The following is a 12348-nucleotide window of genomic DNA, read 5'->3' as shown; positions in this document are numbered from 1 at the left end:
TGGCGTGTATTTTTAGATCGGACGGACGACGGCCAGTGAAAAATGTAACGAAAAGCTGCAGCATAAATCATGCGACGCTATCTCTAAGAAACATAAGGCGATGACTTTCCCATTCATGGGGAAAAAATAACGGGTTTTTTTTAACGAAAAATAATAAAACACGAAAATTAATTTTCGGTGAAAAGGGTAAGGAAGGGGAAGAAAAACGTATAAAATAATAATAATAAAAATAATAAGCGGGTCAAAGTGTTTTACGCGACGCATTTTCATTTGCACTTTTACGTGTCGTGTCGCAATTTTTCCTTAGGAAAGAAAAGACGATTTCTGGAAACATTAAGTCGTTTTATTCTTCGTGTTTTCGCGGACCGACAGCGAATTTTTCCCGCGAATCCTAAATAATCCATGCATTTTTCTTTCTTTTTTTTTTGTTTGTTCTTTCACATGCGTATTTTACGAGAAAATTCCGAGACGCTCTCGAATACCGCGCGAGTGTCGGCGTTATATTAGAAAAAAGCGATCGCGGTGAAAAAAACCGTATAATCAGCTTCTCTATAGTTTTTCTGCCTATATCAATGATCATCATGCACACATGCAAAGGCGGCCGGTCCGTAAGAAAAAAAAATACCACGTAGAAGCATCGCAACATGTTAAAAAGATGACTCGTAAATTAAATAAAAATGAAATGAAAACCACATTATCACAACATGCATGAGACCGAAAGGACCGGATTAAGCTTAAAGAAGAGGATAAAGTCAGTTGAAATTTTATAACTGTTATCTTTCTTTCTTTTTTTCATTTTTCTCTTTTTTAAAATCTTTAGACGATCGTTTTAGAGCACGTTTAGACAGCGTTTAGCATCACATATCGAATCGCTTCGCAAACTGAAACATTGCGAATGCATCGGTAATTTAGTGAAGTGTTTAGTACACATGCAAGTTTTGATTCGAGTGAAATAATAAAAAAAAAATAAAAATAATAAATGAAACTGAAACAGCATGCATGCTGCTCTTTTCTTATATTCTTTTCTTTTAGTCTGATATTATAGTTATATTCCCAAGAATTTAGAAGAGATGATCGCAAAGACAGAGAGAGAGACATTTTTCGTAATTATAGATTTTTTTTAATGTTTCAACTTCGTTTATCCTCTGGTTAAGCGTTTGGTATCGAGTGTTTTAAGACTTACCAATTTTAACCAGATATTTGATATTATTTGTTGATTCTTTTCGTCCTATAAGAAGGGAAACGAAAAGAAAAAATAAAAATAACAAACTAGAGAATCATTCCAAACACATCAACATATCAACAAGCACACAGAGAGAGAGAGAGACACACACAACCACACAGAGACAACTCTCTTGGTGCAAGCCTGTAACAAGGTAGAAAAATAAATGAAAAAAAAAAAAAACAACAAACCAAAAAAGAAAATCATACCAGATCTCAAAGATCGAGAACAGAAATCATAATGATATTGAATGCGGGTGGTAGGGGGTGTTTACAAGACTCAAATAATGTCAATGGCGGATGATGATCACGATTATGCAATACAACAACACAGACTTGGGCTCCACCGGGTGGGTTAAGAGAAAGGCAGGTAAGTACAGAAGTAAAAGATGGTAGAGATAGAGATATAGTAGTAGTAGTAGTAGTATATAGAGATAATATAGATATACAACATTCAAAAAGAACAGCTTTTCTCCGAACTTATTTTTTGTACTGTCTTTTGGACGACTATTAGTTGTTTCGGTTTCCAAAGGCGACTTACCAGGTTTAACCAAATGTTTGTGGTTATAATTTGATTCTTTTCATCCTATAATGAGTGCACAGATAAAAAAAAAACAAAAAAAAGAGAGAAAGAAAAAGTATCAAAAAACATTTGACGCAACGAAAAAGAAAAAGAGAGAGAGAGAGAGAGAAAGAGATGCACATTTTTTTTTTGGTATAATGTATTGACCTCGCACATTTCAAATAATCTATAAGAGAAACAAAATATTTATTGTGTTGATAACTATTAAACAATCAAATTTTTCTAATCTTCGACAATTTCATTGACACACACAGTTCACATTTTCAAATCCTCGGCACCATAAAAATATTATACTTCAAAAATGATAGCATCACATAATGCTTTTCATGTCATAACAAAATGAATGATAGGAAGCGTAGAATAAAATACAGTCAAACTTGATTATAACGCCATGTCTGCTATAACGATAATAAGTATCGACTGCTACTGATTCCCATAGAGAATAGTGGTATTGAACCTCGTTGAAAAGTCAACGTAATGACATCGCATATAAAACGACACATTTTAAACCGATTTTGTTCTGTTTTCATGGCTTTTCCGAGAAATTCCAAGAATTAAGGTCCAGAATATGGAGGAAATGTTTGTCCTTTCACATATATATGAAAGAACAAATATATCCAATGTTAGTTCTATAGAACGTGCTCATTGGTTAGTCTCCATGCATTCCACATACGAATGTTGGTGTGCTCCTAGAAGCCATGGCCACTAGGAGCCTCATGGCCTCTCCCCATGTTGATTTTATTTCTAGTATTCACAGCAAACTACGGCGTCTTCCCTAGACCGTGATGCATTTATCACTATCTCTTATCTGCATTCGTTATTCTTTCGAGCTTAGTATTTCGTTTACTGAATGTCCAGCTATGACTCCAACGATACGTGATCTGCGTACGTGCATTACCAATGGATTGGTAAAAAAAAAAGAGGCAGATTATCAGTTTGAAAGATAAATTTAATAGCACATCAATTGAGAGAGTGTTTGCAGTTTTTTATTACAAAGCATTGCATAAAATCGAATATTTTCTTCCAATTGTACACTGATATATGTTTATCATTTTATCAAACCAAAGCTTCGTTTATTTTTTATTAGCTCATTTATCATAATCAGAGCCCGGATGTTAATGACATTTGCTTTTTTTTTTTTTTACATGTTTTCCTTTTTTCTGCTATTTTTCACTATTAGGATATTTTTTTTTATTTTTGGGGAATTTTTCTCGGCATTTTCAGGATATTTTTCACTTTTTAAATTTTTTGACAAAGGAAATCCGGCCGTAGTGAGATAGGATGGCTTGGGGGGTATGAACCCCCACCCCCCACCCCCATCCCGAAATATGAGAAAATGACTGAAGGAAAAGGGGAGATATGGCCAGAAAACGATTGTTCTACACTTTGGTCCCCCCTCCGAACGAAATTTGTGGCTACGGGCCTGATGGAGAGGATTCAAAAAAATATATAATGATTGCATTCAGCACTTATGAAAAAAAAATGTTTGAATTTCTTCGAGAATAAAATAAAAGGTGCTTTTTGGCTTCCTAACCGTCGCCATACACGGGATTTTCTGAGGGGTTAGTTTTCCGTTTTTTAGCGCAAAAAAACCTACCCCCCCCCACTCCCAGTACGCCAGTCATGGGCCCCCCCCCCACATCTAGCAATAAGAAAGATTTTTCACGGGGCTCTCAATAGTTAATTTCTTGGGAAAAAACAAAAGAATAACAAGAATCTTCTCAGGCCGGAGCCCTGTCAGCCCCACCATTGTGGGGAGAATAACCGATGTGTTCTCACCCGATCCATGAATTATAACTCATTTATTAGAAATGTTATTTTTGATGAAATCTAAACGTTGAGAAAAAAAAAAATTACACATGATTTTGTTGCCGTTGAAACTTTTTCTTTCAACTTTTAAATATAAGGTTTTTCAAGAAAACTTCATTTTATTATTTTGACGTCACTTTTCCCAATTTTTAGGGCGCTTTTTAAAGTCATTTTTCAAGATTTTTTAGGGCAAGAACAACCGGGCCTTGATCATAATCAATAATGCCGAGCATATTTCACAGAACAGAGGCTTCATTCGTAGCATATAGCATCTGATTATATTCTTTTATATTTAAAAAAAGTTAAACGCAGTTGTAACAACACATCGGTTATAACGACAAAATTCCATTGATGGATCTTTGATGTCATTATAACTGAGTTTGACTGTATTTTCAGTACTAACCACATGAAGTACAGACAGAACCAAAAGTCACTGAAATGTCATTTACAACTGAAAAATTCATCAACAAATTGAATTAATCAACGTGCGGGTATATGCAGCCCGCACCAAAACACGTCATGTGACATGCACACATATGATAAGTTAAAATTAGTTCATTGATTAGTTAAAAAGTTCATTTAATTTTACTGAAGACAATTTTTTTCATTCAGATTTAGTACACCGGGTACATAACATATGAAACTGAACGAGGGAAACCAAAAGCGAACAGTCTAATTTATGGATTCGAATTTTTTTAATCTCGATTATAACTTGAGGCTTTAATGTCCCTGGACTTTAATTAATTTACCATTTAAAGTTTTCTGCAGCTTTATACTAAGATCTAGGATCTTTATCTAAGATCAAATTAATGTGTTTTTAATGATCTTATTCCAAATCACTTTCTATTGCAATAATATATAATATTGTACTTGAAATTCATAAAAATCGAATGAATTGAGATCTGTACGTTAATAATTCTGGACTCAATGACACAATGTTGTACATATTCCGTTTCTTTTTCTCCAGTTTTCCGTCTACCATTACCCTCGTTATTGTTATGGTAGACGGAAAACTGGAATGTAGCAAAATACCTTGTGTGAAGCTATTAATTTTACCGAAGAGGGATTGATTCTCAATATTGTTTTATATTAACCATAATCCAATAAAAGCTTTATATTAAAAAATGAACTTATCGTAATCGTTGACCGTTATACAGAGAGAGAGAGCATCGGTGTAAAGAGTATATATAATGTTACATTATTTTGTAGAATTAGATTATTATACAGGGTATCCCATAAATTCGGGAAAAGTTTACAAATTCATAGAAATTCACGGAATAGGTATATTTGAATGCGTTTTGCGAAAAAGTTATTCTCACCCACGCACGCGCGCGAACATTTTTTGGTACAAAAAATAGTTCACATTTTTGTTGATAGAGGTCACTGCACGGAAGTTCAGCAAATGATTGGGCCTGAATCTTTCTTTAATTCTTTCTGTATCCGAAATGTTGATAAAGCTTCAGCTAGTGATTCATGGTTGAAATAAAACAACTTCAAATTTGCTTTATCCACCAATGTCACCAACTGTTCAATGAAAACCTTAAGAATGCGCCAGAAACAGGAAAATTCAGAAATGAGCTGGTAATCGTATAGGATCCAAAGGATTCTGATTCACATATTTCCAATGATTTGCTTATGTGCAATGCCCCATATCGACAAAAATTTGAACTAATTTTTCTTCTTCCACCAAAAAAAGTTCCCCCTTCGTGAGTATAACTTTTTCGCAAACCGCATTCAAATGTACCAATTCCGTCAATTTCAAACGCTTCGCGAATTTATGGGATACCCTATACATTATCACACAAATATATTATCAACATATTTTATTATTACTTTACATTATATAGCCATACTTTTTTCAACAGTGTTTATTCTATTTGAACTTGTATGGCAGAGGTTCCCAAAGTGTGGGTCCTGATCTCCTGCAGGTTACCAATAATCTCACTGGTTGCATATACTCGAAAGTGACATGCTTGCGCGCTACTTAGTAGTATGCGTATCACGGGGGCCTCAATATAAGTATAATTTCAGGGACAGACGGTGCATCTTAGAATAAAGATTGCATTCTAATTTAATCAGCTTTAAAAACAGAAAACAACCCTCAATACTTCAGTTTTATGTTCTAGTAATGCGTTCGCGGGCTCTTGTTCAGAATGTGATTTCCTATACGGGAAGACACTTTGAACACTTCTTATCGTGAAACACTGTTTGATGAAGTGATATATATGCCATTCAAGCAATTTTCGTCTTGTGAAATGTCACCAAAAGAATCAAAAGAGAATGAGAAGATAAAACATCTCGCTACGTATCGATGAACACTTTGGTCTTTTTTTTCCTCTTTTTTTCGGATGATTCAACCCAAATTAATGGCATCAATTTTGGTGCGAACCAAACATTTCTCGTACCGCCACTTCTTGAATGTTTATGAATTTTCACAAAGTCTAGTGATTCTTAGTATCACTGTATAAAATAATATCATATATTATCATAATTATATTTACAGTATAATCCTGTTTTAACGAATACCGTTATAGCGAAAATCTAGTTTAAACGAACACTTTTCTTATCCCGCATAAGAACAATGCAAAAACTTGTAATTCCTTCATAACGAAATTTTTCGTTATAACGAAGTGATTTTTATGATCTCTTGCAGTTCGTTATAATGGGATCCGATTGTATATAATAGTGATTCAATTCTCAGGATCTCGTTGAACCCCAGTTGTACTTCAATAGAAAATGAGCAGGATGAAATCTCTTACTCTGATGAACATTTAACAAGCTAGAATATCGTGAGGGCAATAATCGTGCAACGTTCTCGTTCAGAACGTCGGGATACTCGAAATCATCCGCCCATGTTCTAGATCTGAAACGTGAATCAGTTATTTTTAATTTAAATGAATAGCAGATTCAATTAGTTATCTACCTCCTGAACTATTCATAAACTATTTGAGCTACTACCTGTCTGATATCGTAATTTCAGCCCCGTCAGATGCGGAAGATAATTGCTGGACACTCGATTAGATGAGTTTTAGGCTGAAAATGCGTGAAACTGAATTTCGTTCCGAGAACTGGAACGATTTCAAAATCCTCTAGATAATTCGGAGTCTCCTGACACTTCAAGATCTTCGATTCTGGATGCATTACCGTACACTCAACAACATTTCTGTCAGTAATAATTTAATTATTAGGATATACGAGGATTATATAGACAAATTATGTATTCTACTATTATCAGTGAAATGCCGAGACATTAAATTACATGTATTCATTCAATGTGTTATCGATAAGCGGCAATAGGATTCATTGCAAATGCACGAGAAATTGATTAAATGCTTTTCTCAGTCCATCTATCATTTCCACAGGAATTCCTTCTGAAAATGAAACTAAAATTTGAAATTAATAACTGAAAATACCCTACTTATTTGGAACTAACGGTACGAATTTTGAGACCATAATGGAGTATGCTAGATCACATATGCATTTTCTGTCGGAAAAGTACATGTGACACTTTCAGGTTCTAGCACAATTATGCAATGTGCAATATATGCTATTAGGCGAATAAGACTGCAATAAATTTCTTATTCAATACCATTCTCGAAGTTCGTCGTTCATGTGTTTTTCTATGTGTGTTTCTCAACGGCAAAGGACAGTATTTGTGCGCTTTACATTTTCAAAATATGTCCTTAAATACAGGATATTCGTGCCGGAAACAACGTGATGATTATTTGTGACTGGGGTTTTGCGTGTATTTTACGGATCCCGGAAAGGGAAAAATGACGTTTTTAAAAATGCTAGTAAAACTGTGTGCTCTTTTGATGAAAAAAAATATCATTGTGAATAAAAAACATTGGGGAATATTATTCAAATGCTCTATGTGAGGAATTCGTTGCAGCTCTTGTGTTGTTCTACCCTAGCATTCTCATTCAATAAAGCATCAATAGCGCCCTCTAGAGCAGTGGTTCGCAACCGGGTGAAGGAGAGCATTTTGTATAGGAAGTGCGAAATATGGAAAAAAAAATATACATTATACAGGTTGACTAGTTATTCAGAAAAATTGAAATGATGATAAAAACTGAATTTTTCCATTCTTACTGAAACATGAATTTTGACACGTCATCTTTTAACTTTCGCTTGCAGAAATGAGTCACACGGAATTCGCGTTGCAAAAGGTTTTTTTCTTCGATTAGCGTTCGTACTTCTCTATTTCGATTGAAGGAAAAAAACACTATTATAATACCCGAAATATTTCCGGGATTGTTTACATTTGTAGCTCGCATTGCTGCGTGTAGATTTGATCAAGAAAAGCTTGAACCGAATGCCAAACAAGCATATGCGTATATATTATTATATGTATGTATATCATTGTATCGGCTGGAATCAACAAATGAAAAACAATTCATTGAAATTTTCCCCAAATTTCGAAAAACATTGTAAAAAAATTGTACAGTAGACACACCGCTTATTAGAATCGCTGATAATGTTATCATTTGGTTATTGTTATCGCTTTCCCTAAGTACGGAATGGACCCATAATATGGGTCGTGGAGGGTAAAAATCCGTTTCAAGTTATCAGGACTTTGGTTTGTGTAATCAATTCTTTTTCAATTTTTTTCTTTCAGCATATTTTGAAGCTAAGCTTGGATCAGACTCATTTTTCTAGACAATTCCATTCTAACTCCTCGCAATTGCTAAATAAAAGAAGAGATATTAGCTTAAAGAGAGGGGGGGGGACGTTTCAGAACAATTGAAAAAAAAACTGGGTAATTTAACATTTTGCAATCCTGTTGGGAAGAAAAACGGGGTTGTCTCATTTCTATACGTTTAGTTCCACCAAACGATGGTCATCCTACTTACAACAGGGATTTTTTCGGATATAGTTATCAATGGTGTATTATTATCAGAAACACGGAGTCCCAATGCAATCACTAGGTTTAGGATTTGTATGACCTAACAACTGCTTGAAAATATTCCATAAAAAATGCATTTATGCATTAAAAAAATTAAAAATATGCTCCATAAAACAAGAAAAATGACCTGAAAACTTCCCTCTTTCATTTCCGGTGAAGTTAATTGTAATGAAATGATAAACCAATGAGGAATATTAATGCAATTAAAACTATTTGAAATCATCAGTGTAGCTTGAACTGTAATTCTTCAATTTACCAACTGCCTAAATGTATAGAATCAGTAACACAGCAATTTTTTAAAATTATTTTGGTTTCTGTACCAAATTCAAAGTTTGCTGCTCATCCCTAGGGGAAGTGGGGAAACTCGAAAAAGAAATTTATTTGTAAACTTAATGTCAAAATGGAAAACCTCAAAATTGGAAATGTTGAACATTTTCTAAACAAATTTGCGCCGTAAAATTTTTGCTTAATACGAATTAAATACTTGTCAGCACTTGGCCGGTCCTGAGTACGATTCTACAGTTTTTACGAGAAATTCAGAACCACGCTGCATACGTCATCAACACTGGTGCCTTTGTGCAAATGGAATTTATGAGTTTCACAAAGACTTTCCTGATAATAGATTTTTCACATATTAAAATGTTTATCTACAAATTAAAAATGCTACATTTTCCTCTTTCAGAAAACTATTATTTTCAATGCTTACTAATAAATATCTCACTGAATTATTAGCAGTATGCATCAAACGATCTCTACGACAATCCACTGATCAATCTGTATCTGAATGCATTTTCCGCAATCAAAAAATATGAATGACGTACTAAAATCGCGAATTTTATAAAAAAACTTTTTTAATTCTTCGATATAGAAAATTTCAAATTGAAAAATTTTATCTGTTTGCTTTGATATAATGTTTTTGAAACGTCACGTTTTCGAGATCTTATTGGAAATCTGTTTTCTTTGAGAATTTAATAAGTCTTCTTATGCATTCAGATATTTCTACACACTTACTAAATTGCGAAAAGCTACATTTAATGTTATAAGCTATTTTTAAGTTATAAATTAAGAGGCTATGTAAATTTCTGCATATTAAATTATTGCAAAGAAACCTAAACGATCCTGAATTAATTTTTGAAACAAACCTTTTGAAACATTTCTGAAAATTCAAAAACTCGATAAAATTAAAAAAATCCGTTACTAAGACACAGATTTTTATGGATTTCTACCGCTGACATAATTATTAATCCTGCGTTGTACATCTTCTACATCACACATTATACAAAAACCCATTGATTAAACCCAAATATTTATACAACGCGAGAACGATTTCATAGCAAAATTCCATGATTTCCACAGTTTCAATTATGGCAGTGATAGTTACGATCAGACAGGATTTGGGAATTATGTATTACAGCCGATTTTATTCCAGCTTCATTATGAATGAATTTAATCGCTATTTTCTGTATTAGCCGAATTCCTCTTGATTTAAAATATTATTATCGCTATACCATTATTTCCACTATACTATTTACTTACCAACAGATTAATGACATTAGAGGGAAAGGCAAAATATTTAAAATTAGCATTGTCAACATGCAACCTAAATATATACGTTCGCTCAGATGCTTCTCATTCGTCGAATTAAAAACTTCTCAACTCATAACGCAAAAGTTTTTTTACTCAAATAGCCACTTCATGGTGACTTTTAGAAAGCAAGGATAGTAAGTATTGAAACGGGTAGCTCCCAAAATTCGTCTTTAAATGAAAAAACAATATATAAATAGAAATTATATCTTTAAGATTATTTTCCAAAGTATGTTAGAAAACAAAGATGGAGTCCGCAGATACTTGCTCAAAATACAAAAAAATTAAACACCAGAAAGCTGTTTCGAGTCGTCAGTGGGAAATGGCCTATTATAGCGCAGGCCGCTCGCTAAAATAAAAATATGTGGTCGGATCGAAAGCCGACGCGTGATAGTGATGGCAATGAAACGATTACGTGCATTTATTACACGGAGTTTATCGATGATGCAGTAACAGAGAGGGACAAGTTTTAGTTTCGACCTCACTTAAACTAGCCCCCTCCCCCCCCCCCATGCCACTCCATCATCGATATACTCCATCTAATTATCGTAATCATTTCATCATCATCACTACTTCCTCCTCTGCCATCGCCATCACTATCACGCGTCGGTTTTCGACCCGACCATGCGTTTTTCAGCGCTGTATAACACGCAATTTTCCACTGACGAAGGAGCTACGGTATATTAGCTTGAAAAAGGCTGTTTTATTTTTAACGAATATCGCTGGACTTCATATTTCTGCACTATGCTCAAAAGGCATTTCCATCATGCGTTATAACAATTGAATGGGTGTCTGGAAGGAGAGCATATATTACAATTTTAATATTTTACAGAAAACGCCAAAAATTAATCATTTCATTTCAAGGTTGTAATTGCTGTGGAAACCACATATATGTACACTGCTGGCCACCGTAAATGCAACACCCTGAAGGAAGCATGCAAATAATATGAAATTTACAACATGCATTAGCGGAGGTGAGATATGCAAATGATTAGAATTTCAGCGCAGACGCACATCACGCGCGCCTGTGGCGCCACTTCAAAGCACTATTTAAGGCTTGGAGATTTCGACGATTTGAAGTACGGCAATTGTGTTTTTCTTGTAGTTTTTTCAAAAAAACGATCAATTATGCCTCGCAGAAAACAGCGATCATCTTTTGATCAAGTATCCGAGTTCGACAGAGGAAGGATAGTGGCCTACCGAGATTGTGGATTATCTTTCAGGGAAATCGGTAGTCGTGTTGGACGAAACCAAACAACTGTAATGCGGATATGTGATCGTTGGATGCAGGAGGGTACGACGGACCGACGTGTTCGATCGCATCCACCTCAGTGCACCACTTCACGTGATGACAGGCGTATTGTGCGTATGGCAGTGACGGATCGCTCAGCCACATCACGAACCATAGCACAGCACATTCAGTCTGTGCCGCATCATCCAGTGTCTGCGCGTACCATTCGACGCCGTTTACAGCAGAGTAGTCTGTCCGCAAGACGTCCATTGCTTCGTCTACCCTTGACGCAGAACCACAGACGTCTCCGCCGCGATGAAAGAAGGATGTGGACTGCACAATGGAATGAAATTGTCTTTACTGACGAGTCACGCTTCTGTCTGCAACACCACGATGGTCGGATTCGAGTCTGGAGACACCGTGGAGAGAGGATGCTGAACAGCTGCGTTATGCACCGCCACACTGGTCCTGCACCGGGTATTATGGTATGGGGCGGTATTGGATATCACTCTCGCACTCCTCTAGTACGCATTGCCGGTACTTTAAAAAGCCAGCGCTACATCTCCGAGGTGTTGGAGCCAGTTGTCCTTCCTTACCTTCAGGGCTTGCCCACAGCCATATTTCAACAAGATAATGCGCGACCACACGTAGCACGCATTGTCCAAAGGTTCTTCGTCAATCGCCAGATTGAACTGCTTCCCTGGCCAGCTCGCTCTCCGGATCTTTCGCCGATAGAAAACATGTGGTCCATGGTTGCTCAACGATTGACCCAGATTACATTCCCAGCTGCCACACCAGATCAACTTTGGCAACGCGTGGAAGCTGCTTGGTCTGCTGTACCCCAAGAACACATCCAAAGTCTCTTTGAATCAATGCCGAGGCGTGTGGCAGCGGTGATCTCCAACAATGGCGGCTACTCTGGCTACTGATTTTGGCAGGAACCACACTTCACAGAAGTCTATAAATTTAATCATTTGATGCTTGTTCAACATGTTGTCTACAAAATAAATATTG

The 12348-nt window shown here is 35.6% G+C and overlaps 1 protein-coding gene across 7 annotated transcripts in view; it reads right to left on the bottom strand.

Annotated features, from left to right (window-relative positions):
- LOC149067053 (neuronal acetylcholine receptor subunit alpha-7-like) overlaps nt 1–12348 on the bottom strand; it is a 145742-nt gene that overhangs the window by 70967 nt on the left and 62427 nt on the right. For 5 of the 7 annotated variants that reach the window (XM_089252965.1, XM_089252962.1, XM_089252964.1 and 2 more), the window contains exon 3: nt 1184–1228. In XM_089252965.1, the coding sequence (XP_089109091.1) occupies nt 1184–1228 (45 nt within the window). Of the gene's footprint in view, nt 1–1183; nt 1229–1762; nt 1808–12348 lie in introns of all 7 variants that reach the window. The other 2 variants (XM_089252963.1, XM_089252958.1) reach the window with 1 other exon arrangement.

This window comes from Pholcus phalangioides, unplaced genomic scaffold, assembly GCF_987345545.1.
Source record: "Pholcus phalangioides strain wild (caught in Gottingen) unplaced genomic scaffold, Ppha-v1.0 ptg000031l_1, whole genome shotgun sequence".
In the NCBI taxonomy this organism is placed as follows: Eukaryota; Metazoa; Arthropoda; class Arachnida; order Araneae; family Pholcidae; genus Pholcus; species Pholcus phalangioides.
This window is presented reverse-complemented; position numbering and strand designations above follow the sequence as displayed.